General features: G+C 38.6%; 1 protein-coding gene across 1 annotated transcript; it reads right to left on the bottom strand.

The window, feature by feature from the left end:
- Window positions 1-11,411: 11,411 nt before the first annotated feature.
- LOC133823422 (uncharacterized) lies at window positions 11,412-13,021 on the bottom strand. The gene is made up of 3 exons (XM_062256194.1): window positions 11,877-13,021; window positions 11,693-11,772; window positions 11,412-11,601 (listed from the first exon to the last, which is right to left on the bottom strand). Exons 1-3 carry the CDS (start codon window positions 12,780-12,782, stop codon window positions 11,508-11,510), a joined length of 1,080 nt encoding a protein of 359 aa, XP_062112178.1. The 5' UTR covers window positions 12,783-13,021; the 3' UTR covers window positions 11,412-11,507.
- Window positions 13,022-17,028: the final 4,007 nt, after the last annotated feature.

The raw sequence follows: 17,028 nt of genomic DNA, 5'->3' as shown, positions 1-17,028 counted from the left end.
GTATGAGTTGGTGTTGAGTTGGAAAGGGGCGAGCCCAAAAAAGTTCGTGAAGTTTTTGAAAAAGGACTTTAAGGGCTGTACAGCCCCTGCCTTCATATGTTCTTGGCTCCAAGCTGCGTATCTTAGCTTGCTGTCAGGATTCCCATCTCCCGGGGCGTGGCAACTTCGCTCATGGGAGGTCAGAGCTCGACACCTCAGCGAGCCCGACAGTGCGATATTGTGGAGGGCCAGAATGTCAGAGATTTTCCTTAATGAAGAGATCGAGCTCCAATAATGCTCGGCCTCGAAAAATTCCCTCTTCAAGGTGGGGATGGAGGTTGACTGTGACGTAGAAGGTTCCCCCATCAGTAAGAATTGGAGATCACCTGGCCTAAAGGCAACTGTCACTTTGAGCGTAGAGTCGAGGGGAATCGGTCTAGGCTCGGGATCTGGATCTGGGTAGATGGAGACCCTTAGTTTTTTCCTTTTTCCTTCTTTGACCTCGTCTATCTGACGTCGAAAATGATCTCGGATGTCTTCTTGCTCACACCTCAGTTCGTGCTCCCGAATCAAGCGCTGGTTCTGAGTAAAAGGGGACTCTGGGCTCGGAGTTACTGGTGAATAAGGAATTGCGAGCTTTGACCCCCACCACTTTCCCGAGTTCTGCGGCATCTAGCAAGAGAGCAAAAGGGTGAGGGCCAAGCAAACAAGAAATAATGAAAAATTGGGATGACCTAAGCTCGAATGATCGAGGCTACAAGGAAAACTCGAACCAAAGGACGAGGCCAGTCTCGAAGCATGTATTCCACCGAAAGAAAGGAAGGTGGATTTATTTTTGAAGATCCCGATATTTCAGGGAAAAAGTTGGCGGTTACCCAAAGAGTGAAATTTTTGGGAAACGTGCATTTTATAAAACCCTAATTTTATACCCGATATCTTGGTGTACAAGATATGCCATTCAAAATTCAAAAAATTCAGTAAAAGAACCATGTCTGGGTCTTCTACCACTACAAGAAATTCGCCATTTACCTACTAATTTTTTACCCACGATTATTTATTGGTAGATAAATATGGTTTTTACCTACGATTATATTTTCGTAGCGACTATTGGTAGGGGATTCTCCAATAAAACGGGTGGGGTTATAAATTTTATTATTACCTACCATTAGTAATCGTAGGTAAAAGATTTACCTACGATTATGTTTGGAGGGAAATCTTTTGCTGATTCCCGCTTATTTTTCCCTCCAATTTGTACATAATAATAAAAAAAAAACACGTGGCTGCTGACATGTGAGAAATCTAGTGACATGTCAAGTGAGTAATACACGTGGATGTATTACTAAGTGACACATGACATGAACATTATATTTTTAAAATATTATATAAATTAAAATTAATTTTAATTTAATTATTATTAATTTTAAATTAATATATATTTTTTATATAAACCTAATTCTATTATAACCCTAACCTAACACTAACTCTCATATCTACTCTCCGGCGCCTCCCACATGTGCCCTCGTCTTCCCCTTCTCCGACTGCCTCTCTTCCCCATTTCTGATTCCCTCTCAACAAATCCCTCCCATTTCGGACCCCCTCTCCCAAGATAGCTCTCTTTTCGGGCTCCCTCTCATACACGTGTATGCTTGCTTCAATCTCTGAGGCGCTGCCATTTTTCTTCGAATCTCTGAGCCACCACCATCGTCCTCTGAATCCCTGAGCCGCTACCATTTTTCTTCGAATTTCTCAGCCACCATCGTCCTCCGAATCACTGAGCCGCTGCCTACTGGTCTCTACCTTCATCAAAACTCATTGTTGCCTTCATAAATCTCTCTCATCACTCGACGATTAAGTCCGCTACTACCTTCATTTTTTTCTGGGGTAATTAGCTTTGTTGCTGCCTTTCATCTATGTTGCCTCACTTCAACAAAGCTTGGAGCTACCGCCTCATTCCAAAAATTAGTGAGTGACTGCCTCTTTCGAGAACAATATGAACCACCACCATCATTCCACGACTCTTGTGAGCTTGATCGAATCCTTCGATGATCTGAGCCACCACCATTTGGGTCATTATGTGTTTATAATCTGATTATTATTATGTTGGAGATTCTATATTAACTTTGAGATTAGTGACATTACAACTTTTGTTCTTCAATTGTAATTTGATTTTTGTTTTTACCATGATCGACTTTCTGGTTTGAATTATGTTCATCAGTATTTCATTTTGGCTTTGGATATTCTAGATTACAAGCTTGGTTTGATTATATATAGTAATGTTGCTTATTGTTATTTAATCTTAATCTGTTACTTTTTGTGACTATAATCTGGATTACAGCTTGGTTTGTTTCTGGTTACAGCTTGATTGTGCCTAAAATACCATATTAGTTTTAGATTTAGTTTTTTTTTTTTTTTTTGTATTTCTAATCTGTTTTGTGTTTTTCTATGTTTATTTTGCAGTGTGTTATACTGCTTTATTTTTTATATTGCCATGTTCATACTAAAAGACCAAAAGAATTTCTTGTACATGGGAGTTTTGCAAGTTATTTCCTTAGAAAAAGTATATTCTTGAAAATATAGAGATAAAGCATCGATCCTTTTTTGTTGCTCTGGTTTTTTGTGTTTGAATCTAATCTAAATGTGTGCCTTTGGTTTACATGTCTGATTGGTTGATATATAAATAAATTGTTTCAATTCTAGAAACTATAAACCATTCATAATTTTTTTTTCTATAGTTTTCAATCAATGTTTTTCTTTCTTTGATTTGATTTTAAAAAAATTGTGGGTTCTGTCCTTTCTAAATCAGTAACTTGTAACTTGTATGCTCTGGTTTCTTTGATTCTTTCTAACTTGTATAACTATTAGCAGTTTTTCTAAGTTGTAAGTTAGTCACACTGAAATAGAAGCTTAAAGTTTATGCAAACAAACTAAGAATTGTTATTAGGGACTGGACCTTTATTTTGTAATGTTTGTTTTGTTTCTGTTTTGTTTTGTTTTATTTGTGCCTTAGTGCCTCTCTGTTTTTTTTTTGGCTAGTCCTTGCTGGCTTGTTTTTGTTTGTCATTTTGTTTTTGTTTGCTTTGGAGAATGGTTTATGTTCTATTTTGAAGATTAATGTGTATTTTAGTTTATGTTGGTGATTATGAGACTTGGTGTGCTCATATGTTTTCAATATATGTTGCTAACCAAGTGTTGTAAATGCCCATAAAAAGTCATATTAGTTTCTTTTTCTTTGAAATCATTATGATGATTAAATTTGGGGATATTTTATTATTTGTTTTTTGTAGCACCCTTGGCCTCTAACTCTCTCCATTTATTGAGTCAATCTGCCTTAAGTTTTGAAGTATATTTGTATGATTATTATTGATTTAATCTCCACGTGTCTGAAGGATTTATGATGAAAAACTTTCCCGAGGCTTTTTTTTATTTTCTAATTTTTTGAGATGGTTCTGAGATGTCTTTGTGAAGAATATGTGATTTGTTAAAGCTTGTAATTATTGTTGAATGCTTTGGGGAATTTCTGCTCTGCTTTGATGTTCAAGAATTGAGTAGTTTTCTTTTTTTTTTTGTTCACTGAGTCTATTTATTTATTTTTTTCCTATTTCAAAAGTTTTGCATTAATCTCAAAAATACCTTAGTCATTTAGTTTGAGTGAATCTGGATTCAGATTCTGGTTTGTTTGTTAGTTAATCTTAATCTGTCATTTTTTGTGTCTATAATTTGATTTTTAGTTTGTTAGTTAGTTTAGGGTCTGGTTCTATTAACACCTTTCACCAGCTACATTTTTATTTCTCTTTGCTTGTAGATTTTGGTTCTGTTTTGAGGAAGGAATCTGTTTTAATATCTATATATGAAGGGATCTCTTTTGAGCTAGGATATGTTTTAGTATATTTTGTTTGGTAATTTGTTTCTCATATTTGTATTAAGATTTAGTGTTGCCCTTTGGATGTAGGGTCTAGTTCTGTGTCTATAAGCTGATTTTTAGTTTGTTTGTTAGTTTGTGGATTTATGCCATTGTTACTTTGAATTTATTTTACCTATTGTTGACCGCGTTTTTGGCCAACGACGTGAGAACGTCAAAAACGATAAAACCTTCAAGAGAAATTAAATGACACAGATGGTTTTATAAAGAAAGTAAATAACACACGTAATTTTTATAGTGGTCCAGCCCCAATATGTTGGTAATAGCCTAATCCACTTAGAGTTGTGATTATAGATATGCACTCAAGATCAGATGAACTTGAGTCAACTGAGTTTCTTCAGTGCAGATTACAAGAATACAAATACTTTCTCTCTCTAGAAAATTCATATCAGAAGTTCAAAAGCCCCCTCAAAAGTCCCTTTCTAATCCCATAAGCCATATATTTATAGGCTTAGGATCATACATCTGCTATCCCCTAGAATCGAGATATTTCATTATATTTATTATATTTAAATTACAAAAATATTCAAAATGTAACAGAACACCCAATTTGTGGGAAGAATGAGAGATTCCCGCGTATGCCAAGACTGATTCTTGTTGAAGCCGTTTCTGGGAATCTTGGCGTAGTCTGTTTTACCTGGCTGATGAATATCACCTTCTGGTCGACCACACCTCTACTGGGCAGTTATGCTCTTGACTGGTAGGACATGCACTTGGCTGGTAGGACATGCACTTAGCTAATAGGACATGCACTCCACCGGTTAGCCAAACACCTCACTGGTCGGCCATGCACTCCACCGGTCTAACATGACATATCTCTGGTCTAACATGGCACATCTCTGGTCTATCATGACATTTCTCTGGTCTAACATGGCACATCTCTGGTCTAACATGGCACATCTCTGGTCTAGGATGACACTTCTCTAGCTAGTCAAAATTCTTCAATGGCCTACTCGGCTACTCCTAAGCCATATCACTTTATCACAACTCTGAGGAGCCAATATATTTATTGACTTATTAATGTGTCTTTTACGGACCATGTACTGCCACTTGTCACCTCTATTGCCACGTCATCGATCTCCATTTTTTGGGGATAACACCTATGATGTTCAAGAATAAGTGTACTTATTTTATGTTGGTGATTATGAGATTTGATGTGCTCATATATTTGTTTTTAATATATGCTGGTGTGTCAAGTGTCATAAACGCCCAAAATAATAAGTCACATATTATCTGAAATTCTTATTGTAATGCCTCGAAATCTCCGATATGGTTTAATGGCGGGAATAGTAGGCTGGGAGGGCCATACTTGTTTAATCATGCCATTAATTGATAAAATGCATGTATATGTGAATTATATTATAATATAATGTTAAATGCATGCATGTGGGTCCACATTTGATAACAGGGGAGTGATGGTAATTTGGCCCATTGAGGGTATAATTGTATAGTTGTATGCATGTCAATGATATGTTGTTGAGACCACATTATAATGTGGGTTTGTTCGAGCTATTCGGCATGAGACAATCTTGGAGACACTTTTGACAATCTTGGATTATTGATTAGCGGTCTAGTCATAACAAGTTTAAGTTCGAGGCCCGGGATGAGTCTCCGGGTAATTTTTAATGATTAGAGCATTACCGAGAATTAAGGGGTAACGGGATATAAATTATTGGTGTTTGGGATTATCGAGAATAGTGAGAATTGGAGAGCGTTAATTATGATTAACAAGATAAGTTGGAAAGGACAATTTTGCCCTTGGGAGCCTTTAGAAATCTTTAATTGACCTAGGGGTATAATGGTCTTTTTACCCCTAGGATAGATATAAACTAAGTTAAGCTGTAGAATTGAAGAGAAAACAGAGTGTGATCAAGAGCTTACCTGTACCTTCCTCCTCCTTCATCTCCTTTGTGATTTTTGAGCTCTTGTTGAGGATTCTAGCTTGGGAAGTAGGCCTTGGGAGTTTGGGAGAGTGGTCTACCACTGAAGAGCATCACAACCTGAATTTGAGGTAAGTTTCTAGCCATTAGTTTCCATGTATACTCTATTTTGATGTTTAGTTTCAGCTCATGATTTTGTTGTGGATAGTTGGAATTGATGGAAGTTTTGGTTGGGATGTAACTTGGGTTTTGATGAGGGAGTGTTATAGATCAAGTCTAGGGGTTGTATTGGAGGTTTGAGTGGTGTATGAGCTTGGTTTGAAAGGTTGGTTCCAAGGAAAAACACAAGGGAAGAAAAACCAGGGTATTGGCTGAACTGGGGCCGAAGGGCTGCAACGCTTGGGGAAGGGCCGCGGTGCTTAAGGTAGAGGCGTGAGGGGATTGTTTCTGTTTTGGGGAATGGCTGCGGCGCTTGGGGAAGGGCTGCGGCGCTTGAAAGTCATTTTGGCCAAGAATGTGTTTTTGACCTAGGGATGCAAACCTTAGGCCTCGGGATCGATCTTACTACCCGGTTTAGTGAGATTCGATGTCTCGGAGGCTAGATTTTGGCCCGGGAATATTTTATTATTCATTTTATTGATGGTATTCCATATTTGGTTATGGTTAGGTGACTGCTAAAGGACTAAAATTCAGATCGTTCTCAAGGGTCGTTCTTCTATTCATTCTAGCTCGAATCAGAGGTAAGAAAACTGCACCCCATATGTGACATGCATGGTTATTCTTGAGGCATATTGATTGTGTAAATGTGTACATGGATTGATTATTGAATGCTTAGCAAATCTTGCTCACTTGTGCATGGTACTGACTCATTAGTCAGAATTGGCAAGGGTGTCAGTATCAACTGTGAAGCTATGACTCATTAGTCAGGTTCGGCAGTGGTACTGGGCACTGGTCACACAGTGCTGACTTATAAGTTAGGACGGCCTTAGCGTGTTCAACGCAAGCCAATAAATATTAGATCTAATCGACATCTGCATTGGATGACTCAAAGAGCATTAATGCCGGACCGACCTCAAGTTCGATGAATACTATAAGCGCTTGTGTGACTTACCCATCAGTCACTCATCTGTTAAGTTAGAGACTTACCCATTAGTCTCTCATATGTTTAAGGCTAGTGGCTTACCCAGCAACCACTATTCTGATTAAATTAGTGACTTGCTTGCCAGTCACTCAGTATGGTTTTCTAGAACCTCAAGTGATATTCACTCATCTGTTTAAGAGCTGTAAGCTCTGTGTGATTATAATGATAATCATTTGATAATGTTTATATACAATACTGTGTTTTCTTGCTGGGCTTTGGCTCATGGGTGCTATGTGGTGCAGGTAAAGGGAAAGAAAAGCTCACCCAGCCTTGAGTAGAGAGCATAGGTGGTGATGTGTACATATGCGGCCACTTGACCACCACGGCCAAGGGGTTCTCAGAGGAACTAGGGGGTTTACCCTATTTTTGCCGCTTAGGTCGGTGGGTTTGTAATTTTGCAAACAGTAATGACCTTTTTGAGTTGTAAATAACTTGTAACTGTTCTTGTGGGCCCATGAACAGTTCTATGTATTAAATAAAACATATCCTTTCCTTTTTGTCGTTTTTCACCTTAGCCTGTTAATAACACTTAGAACACATTTTTAACCAAAGGACTCGGGTAGCGGGTCAAATTTTTGGTTTACCGTTCACCGTAACGGTTCTGGGGTAACCAGGGCGTTACACTTGTGATGATTAAATTGGGGATATTTATTGTGTTGAAATTAAACTCTTCACCTCTACCACAGGCATCCAATCTAACTCTTTACTCTGATTCGAGACCACCAAACATTCAAAGGTATTCAATATGTTGCTTATCATGATGGAGAGTGGGAAGATCCTTTCTTATTGACAAGTTATTTGATTTCCTTTTGCATATGGTGACATTTCTCTAAATGGGACTTGGTTTTTAGTTTGTACAGTTGGAGATAAGGTGGGGAAGTTATAGTTCAGAAGACTATGAACATGAAGAAATAAAACCAAAGCTGGTTACATTGGCAAAGGAAAAGAGAGAGAGAGAGACGTTTGATTTAAAGTTGAGAATTAGGGAGATTCTTTGTATTTACAAAGATTTATTATACTATTAATTTTTAATTTGAGAATTTATATTATTGTAACTTTGTATTTGTTTTTAAAGTTCCATTTTTATGAAATTTCAAATTAATGTAATGTACATTATGTATATTTATTTTTATTGTTAGCTTTTATGAAAATTTTAAAATTATTAATATTGTAAAAAAAATAAAAAGTTGCTATTTACTTAAACATGTATAAAAATTTTAATCAACCTAACTAGAACAATTCATGTATTTAATCCATAAAAAAATCATGTAGACCAATGAGAATATGCCATGTAGCCTAATGATCACGTGTCACATAACCCTTTGAGAGCATGCCACGTGGCCTAATAGGTTACTGCCATATGTAAGAAAATGACCACTAAGCCATGTCACGTGCCACGTTGGATGACACGTCATCCTATATCTAACACATAATTGTTGTGTCAGGTGCCACGTTAGGTACCGCATCACTTGCCACGTATGATGCCACATCAAACACTATCTCATGGCAGCTGACTCATTTTTGTGGGGCCCACGTGATTTTTATCTACCAATATACTAATCGTAGGTAATAATACATTTCTCGACTAATTATTACCTACCAATAGGTTATTGGTCAAAATATGTAGGTAAAGACATTTACCTACCAATGCAACATTTTTACCCACAAATAATATTGGTAGGTAAAGGCTGAATTTCTTGTAGTGTACGCATGAACTAGGTTTGGAACCCATGATATCAGAACTTGAGACTAGTATGTACTGAAACATTCTAATGTGCAAAACTAGCAAGGGAACTAACAGTACAACAATATAAACATGTATGAAAAATATACGGGCATACGAAGCTATGAATAGAAACTTACACAATGTGGTCGGCGGAAATAGAGAGATTGATGATCGAATAAGTGGTTGCAAAAACGATCTCATAGAGTCGAAGAGGTGAACGTTGCTATGTTTTTGTGGCTTGGAGAACATGCAAGAACTGGGGCGATATTCTTTGGTTTTTTCTTCTTTTCTCTCTGCAAAGGCTTGAACGTGAAAATAAAATGGGGATGACGAATGGAGACATATTTATAAACCCATGGGAGTGTAAAAAGCCGAATTAATCTGAGCCATTGGCCAGATTCCGTATCAGATCTAACAGCAAGGGACCTGTGAGTTGATAGTACCGTAAAGAGTGGCAAGCGGATGGACGTGGGCAAGTTTCCAAGGTACTCAAGTACTTTGATTGATCAATACCCGGTTGACGCATGTCCACACTCGAGTGTTTTTTACGGTACATTTTCCAAGAGAAGCAGTTCAAAAGTTTCCTTCTCATAGGATTCGAACTAATACTTTTGAGGGGGCAAACTGTTACACCCAGATTTCGAGACCAAAGGTTATGACCTCGAAAACTTGACTCGTCAAGTGTGAGCTCGAAATGTATAAGAACATTGTATGGTCCAGCTGTAAGATCTCTGAAGTAAAACAATGACCTCGAAGATGTGTAACCTCGGGATGCTTTTTGAGTTCGAAATGACATGACGTCGGGATACATCCATTATCGATTGTCTTCGAATGAAACAGTCCGAGCTTGGTAAGTGCAGGCTCGAGTATGATAGCTTCAATAGTGTTAATCTACTCCGAGCATGTCCTGAAGTAGGGTGGCAAGCTCGTAGCAATACCATAAGTCTCGACAGCCACAGGGTCGATCACTGATCTCGAAGACCCGATAAGTCATCTGGGATAGCCCGTTACGTATGAACATATTTATTATTGTATACTCCCAACATTTAAGGGAGATTATTTAGTTTGTTATCCGCTCCCGATTATTATAGGACGTTTCCATATATGTAGGTAATATTGTATTTAATGCCATTATTTAAATTGATATACATAATATTTTCCCGAGATATGTATGAATGAACTCTGTAACCTCCCCTATAAATAGAGGAGGAATGACTACTTGTAAATGATCGATTTCTTTTGGGCTGGAGAGTAAGCTCTGGGTAATTCATCTATGAGAAATTTCCAGAAATCTTTAAGCCTTAATAACATAGACTCGTGGACTAGGCAGAGTTAACTGCTGAACCACGTAAAAACCCTCTTATCTTTCTTCATTAATCATTCGCTTCATAGTATACGTTGTTTAATTGTTCTACAATTTAAATTGATGAAAAACGACGTCAACACTATGTTTTAATAAATTACTTTTTAGACCCTGTATTTTCTAAAATAATTCAAATAGACCCTTAAACCCGATTTTGATCAAATTTTTTTGAACTACAATCACAAATAATTCATCAAACTAATAACTCAGAACAAAAATAGTCATTCTGTCTAAGAACTGTGTTGTTATATTCAATTTTTTGTTTATCAAAATCAGGTTTAAGAGCCTATTTGAATTATTTTACAAAACATAAGGTCCAAAAAATAATTTATCAAAACACAGGGTTCAAACAAGTAATGAAGCAAATCACAAGGTCTAAAAATGTATAAACCTATTTTATAATGTTGTGCATTTTACTTTAAATAAGTGGTATAAAAAATATTGAAAAAAAAAGAATAATTATACTTTACATTTCTTTGCTTTTAGAATTATATGTTTTTATTAATTAAAATTTTATGTATAACTTTATAAAAAAAAAATTGAAAAATAGAGTAATTTTCATGATTTAAAATTTTATAATAGATCGCATTTTACTTTTAATAAGTAGTAGTATAAAAAGATTGAAAATAATAATAATAATTATATTAGAAGAGTGAGATTATTACTTTGGTCTTGAATGAATCATAACAAATTTATTTACAAAAAGCATAAAAAAAACAGACAGACAAAATAGAAAGACGTACATACAACTAATTTTATAATTATATGACCTTATCAAGTAAACGAATTTTCAGATAAAATTATCACCCATAAAGGAAAACTCAAAATCATTTTCTTCAGTCATATGCTTGGTTACTTTACATTTATATTATTTCTTTCTCTCCCTTCACTACTACTCGGAGGACCAGAGGTTTTGACTAAAGAACCGAGTGAATGGAATGCCAACCGAACTATTGTCGAGTAGTCTACCATATATTTTCATGTGTACTATAACACATCTTAACCAAGTATTACAGAATAGTCTGCCTAACGTGAACCCCTAACATTAAGTTTTGAGCAAATAGAATCAGAGGAAGGAGCCATTTTTCTTTACAATCAACAATCTTTCTTTACACATTGTTATCAAATCACTTTTAATGAAACTCTAATAATATTTTTTAACATCAATACATGATTCACTTCTATCAACCCAGTTGTCAAGAAAAACACACCTCTCTCTGACAATCACAATTCCGTTTAAAAAAAACAGAAACAGAAAAATGAAGTAGAAAGAAAGGGGAAGGACATGCCAAAGTACTAGTCCTTATCGAAGACACAAGTTCAATTATGAACTATGGATTTTGAAGAACACCCTATGATCGACGTCGAAACTACTGACAGTAAACAACATCACAAGACCAATATTATCCATGCCAAAGATGCAATTTTATGCTTCATTGATAGAAAAGAAATCAAAGTTAACAAATTCTACAAGTTTCAAATCAGATAAGCAAAAGCTCTCAAAGTCCAAAACCAAAAACCGCTCGTATCTTGTGGAATATAAGATCCCTCCATCCCCTCTCTGTATTCTCCACCACAGTCGCATTCCCATATCTGTTCAACAACACATAAAGTTGAGCTAATTTCTGACTGAAAATACTGATACAGAAAAATTGTTAAGAATAAGATCAAAACCAAAGCCAACCTGTCTTCCTCCGGGATATCAGTATGTGTTAGCTTAACTACAGTAACTCCCGGTTCAGTTTCATCCAAAGTCAGTCTCACCTGCAAAGAAAAATCAACCAAATTCAGTCTTTACAAGTCACATAACTAAACCAATAATCAAACACAACAATTTTTTTTTTAAATGAAATAAAATAAATCTTTACCGTTGAATGAATTCCATCAGACCAGCTCCCAAATCGCCATTTTTGAACAATCAACTTCCCTTCTTGCAACTCCAAATTGGTACCAGTCACCGAGCCATCAAAGATACTAAACTCACCACCAACCTCTTTGTTAATCCTAGCATTACTACTAGTAAAGCCCTTCCACCTATTCTCATCCATCAATATCTCAAACATATCCCTTGCTCTGCAACTAAACTTCTCGGTCAACGAAATGGTCTTAAAGCCTTTCTTGCTCTCCTTCTTAGCCTCTTTCTTCCCCGCCGCAGACTCTTTCTTAGCTGCCACAGAATCTTTCTTCGCCGCCACAGGAGCCGCAACCGCAGCTGCGGTCGACCCACTACTCTTTGGCACCACCTTTTTGTTCTCCAATTCATCCTTCGCAGGCCCACCTTTCGCCATACTCTGCACATAAACCTTAACCTTTTCCAGAATCAAGGGCTTCCCTTTCGTCACCATGGCCTCCTTCAACCTCTTCCCAATGGGCCCCTCATCTTTTACAGAAAACCTTAATTCAGGGTCCTCGTCGGCATTCTCATCGGCTATATAAGGAATCTCCACAACCCCTTCAACCTTGAGCAAAGATTTCCCATCCACGTCTTTGGCCTCGCCCTCCCAAGGGATCGAAACGCTGATTTCGTACCCGGGTATAATCTTCCCCTTTCGGATGTTAACGTAAGCCTCGCCGTCGACCTTATCAACAATTTTGGTCTTGGCGAAGAGATTTCCCTCGCCGTCGAGGACGGTGAGATTGGAGAGAAGATTAGTGAGAAAGTTTCGGCTCCATTCGAGACAATTGGTCTCGGCCCAGTGCCAGTTATGGACGTTGGCGCCGTCTGGTCTGTCCTCGACGATCCATCGCTTGTCGCCCTCTCCGTACTTCGCCATTCAATACTAGGTTTGAGATTCAGAGAAACAGAAAATAGGTTTCCGAAAAGGGAAAGAGTCTTTAACGCGAGTGTTTGCGTTCCAAGAGAATGAGATGAGAAAGAGCGAGAAAATAGGGTTTGAAAAAGGAAGAAGGAGATGGGTCTGGAGGCTTCTGCCTATGGAAGGGTCTAGATTTTGGGCTTACCGTTCTCGTTATAGAAAGATCTAGAACTTCTGCTGCGTGTGGAAATTTGGACTCGGGGATTAGGGTTTATGTGATCTATCTACATTTTTTAGGGCTTTTTGTAGTAAAACAAATTCTTATGGCAGCATAAAATCTATTTTTTTATAAAAATTTCTTATTTGATACATGAATAAATTATGAGTCTAATCTCTTATTATATGAGGATGATTGTTATAGTCATTGGAAAATTAAGAAAATTTATTGTGCCATCGTAATAGTATGAAACTGTTGGGGCAACAATTTGTCTTTTTATATCTGGAGGTGCAATCCAACGATAGACGATGCTTTGTCACTATTCTGGTGATGAAACTTGCCTTTGACTCGTCGAGGTCACCTGCAAGAAAGACACTCCGATGCTTAAGTCAGTCCAAAGTTCAATTCCTTTACTTTTCTATGAATCTTATATTTATAGGACAAAATATGTAAAGCAGTTAGTTAGTTCAAGCAAACCCTGGAATGGTGGGAAAAAATAACCGAATTTCCCTCCAAAAAATACTAATTTTGAATTTCTCGTCCAGAGGTCAGAGGCGAGGCAGCCTCTAACCCGTGGCTTCTGCCTTTAGAGCTTCTGCATATCAAAACAGACCGTTTTGAATGTTCGATAAATGAGGAAAGGATTTTCGTGCCGAATATTTTGGGCCCAACAGATGCCCCTTGGCCTAAGCTTCGAACAGGCAAGGCATGCTAATCTACTCAAATCTTGGGCCGACTCTTCAATGCCAAAAATTTCTCCTAAAGCCGTCATTCTCCGCAGATCGAGGCAATTCGTAGGTACATGGTCATTTGATCTCCTGACAAGCTACACTTAATGCAAACACAGTTACTGAGTGAAACGTTTGGTTCAGAATTTTACCTCTCATTTAAATAGTTTTATTTCAAAATAATTTTCATTCAAATTTCCAAACTTTATTCTAACTTCCAGAAAAAAGCTCTGAGGAAGAAACCCTAAAGATACCCCTTTGTTCAATCCTACGACAATCATTTCAACCTGCACAATCATGTCTTCTCGTTCATCTCCCGAGCCTTTGGATCATGAAGGATACAAGAATGCGTATGAACGCATACGCAAATCGTTCGACATTCCTGACAATGTCACGGTGAGGATGCTTTCGGATGCTGAGCTTCGGAAATGGCGATTCAAGGACGTAGTTAAGCCCACCGAAATCGTCATGAGTCTGAGACATATCGAATGGCTTCGCTTCCCTCTTCCTGCTCTGCTAGTTCAGATAATTTCAAATTCTGGAGCTCACATTTCTCAATTTCTCCCAAATGATATTCAATCAATAGTCGGAGCTCAGATGATAGGGAGCCTCAGGAATGTCAACATTCAGTCAGACGACATTTACGCGTGCTTTACCAAGTCCACGAACAAGGCGATAGAGGGAAAACCTTCTACCTTTCTCCCAAAAAAGATTGAACAATCTTTACTGATTTCGATAGCTCCCATCGAAATTGGGATAAATACTTCTTTGTTATTGGAGGAGCGTGGTATCCTGAATTCCTGCCTCAAGAAATTTTTCCTTTGGCCAGGGTGTTTATAAAAGGTGAGTTACATTTTTCATTTTGTTCCTTATTGGTTTTAATGTGAATTAATCATATCTGGATGATTATTTGTTAGTTTAACTCTATGTATTACTGTTTTGCTTCCTTGTATCAGATTTTTCTTAGCCTCAGGTTAACATGAGTCCTGAACGGCAGAGCATGCTGGCAGAGAAGGGGCTTTTGCATGAGTCTAAGGAGAATGCCATTAGTATCAGGGGTGTGTTAAACTCCTACTGTAAGAAAATTATGACTCGGCATTGCTTTGTGGATCGAGTCGATCTTGGCGCCGTGCGAGTTACATCGCAGAAGGGTGACATGACCCTTAGCAAAATTACAGCAGCATGTGCGAAACAACTGGGAACTTTTATGAAGAAATCTCCTCCTACTTCTTCAACTCTGTCACTGTCAAAGACCGAGTGTGAAAGGGCGTGTTCTGAGACCTACGCCGCATGTGCCAAACGTCAAGGGGTCCCAGAAGGTAAAAAAAAAAAAAGGGTTCTGGTCTAGCTTCTGCTGCAGATTCGTCCCCTGATAAGTCTGGCCTATCGCGCAGATCTTCCCGTATTCAAGGGCGATCGTCCACGCCTTCTGGCGCTCTCCAAGTTCAGCCTCTTCAACAAGTGCCTCTGCCTGCAGACGCCTTCGGAAAAAGAAAGGAGCGTGAGGAATCCTCTGGTGAAGATTCAGACGATGGGAAGTGCATTTCGTCCAAGCTTCGGATCCCAAAGGGTTCTATCTCCACTGCTCAAAGATCTCCCCTTGCAATCCCCAAACTTACCCCAGGAAAGTTACCAACAGGCCAGGCTCTAACATTGTGCAAGAAGCCACGAGGATCTGCCCCCGCTGGATCTTTACTTGGGGCGTCTTCTACCTCACATGTAATTAGGTCTTCCTTTGAGGTAGGCTCAGAAGGGGTGGCTCATGCAGCGGGCGTTTCTTCTTCTCCGTCTAAATCACCAGAAGAGGTGACTGGAGATGGAGTGCAGGGTGGCTTACCAGTTGAGGCGAAGTCTCCTATCGTCTGTATGAAGTCGTCAGAGGCATTACCCTCTGCTTCTGCTTTGGCTGGAGGGTCTGATACTGGCCGTAAGCACGGGTCAGAGGGGAGACGCCCTTCTTTTGCCTCTCGTAAGAACAGGCTTCTAGAGGATGCTTTCGGAGGGGGTTTTGAGTCTATGAACACCCCTCTTCTGCCGGTTGAGCCAAGTTTGACAGCTGTGTCTGAAACTGCCCCTAGATGTCAAAAATTAGGGGCTACCAAAGTAACAGGTGTTGATATTCTCAATGTTGACGTTTCCTTATTACCACATGTTGCTTCTGAGTCTCATCCAGGAGATGTCATTGTTGTGTCTCCGAAGGGTACTAGTACTTTTGAGTCCCCTAGTGCTTTCTTGGAGAAGTTAACGTCTTCCGCCGTGCAGACGCCGGTGTACCTTCCAAGCGATTTGGGTGAATATGATAGCTTAATTGTACGCCCTTCCAAGACATATTCTTCTGGAGTGGGAACAATTGCGTTGGTGTCCGACAGTGTTATGGTGTCAACGTTAGCAGAAGGTGGGAAGCCGGCTGCCCCCGTTGCTTCTGCTGCTGCATTAGCAGGGAGAGAAGCAAATGACAGAGCAGGAGTAGTGTCGGAATATGGTCCTTCTGCGTCTACGGAAGTGATGGAGGAAATGCTACGCATAAGCATACCCCATATTCTTACAGAAGCAATTGGATCGTTGAATGGGCATGGTGATTTGCTGCAGCAAGTATCGGACCATATTTGGATGGTAAGTTGGTCAAAGATTAGGGCCTTTTATTATCTTGTGATATGTGTAACGACCCAAATTTCCTAATAAGGTTTAGGACCTTGATTAGGAGGCCGGGAGGGCCATAATTGATTTACTGTGTTGTTATATGATTATATGCATGATTATGTGGGTCATATTATTATATGATGATAAAGGCATGCATGGGGCTATATACTCTGCTGTGAGGGTAGTTTGGTAATTTGGCTCATTGAGAGCGTATTTGTGTACTTGTGTGTATATTGGTAGGCTAATGTTGAGACCACATTATTATGTGGATATATCTGTGATCTGTGACTCGAGACGATCCTAGTGAGCAGATTAGTGAAAAGTCATGGCGGGGATTTATACCTGGCTTGGGGTGAGCCTGGGGGTATAAATGGGAATTTAGTGAGTATACTGGAGTCTATTATGATATCGAGAAATATTATTGGTGATTAATTAGGTATTGGGTAGTAAGCGGTAAATATTAGAGACACTCGAGGAGTTAGCGGGAATTGGGGTGAAATGACTTAAATGCCCTTAAGTGGACTAAAGGGTTTAGAATTAATAGGGAGGGTATTTTGGTCAATTGGCTTTTTAAAGATAGATACTATTGAGGCTTTATGTTAGTGTAGGTGGTAGAATGTAACAGAAGTCTGAAGAGAAGGAAAAAGAAAGGAAAAGAAAGGAAGGGAAAACAGAGTAG

Source organism: Humulus lupulus, chromosome 3 (assembly GCF_963169125.1).
Source record: "Humulus lupulus chromosome 3, drHumLupu1.1, whole genome shotgun sequence".
Classification (NCBI taxonomy): Eukaryota; Viridiplantae; Streptophyta; class Magnoliopsida; order Rosales; family Cannabaceae; genus Humulus; species Humulus lupulus.
Note: the sequence above shows the minus strand (reverse complement) of the source record. Positions and strands in the feature narration are given on the sequence as shown.

Bases quoted from the DNA above. Each gene is read 5' to 3' on its own strand.
- LOC133823422 (XM_062256194.1), bottom strand. From the start codon at position 12,782: ATGGCGAAGTACGGAGAGGGCGACAAGCGATGGATCGTCGAGGACAGA. The intron at 11,773-11,876 runs GTAAAGATTTAT...TTTTCTTTGCAG, and splicing joins CTGATGGAATTCATTCAACG to GTGAGACTGACTTTGGATGA. The intron at 11,602-11,692 runs GTTGGCTTTGGT...GTTGTTGAACAG, and splicing joins GATATCCCGGAGGAAGACAG to ATATGGGAATGCGACTGTGG.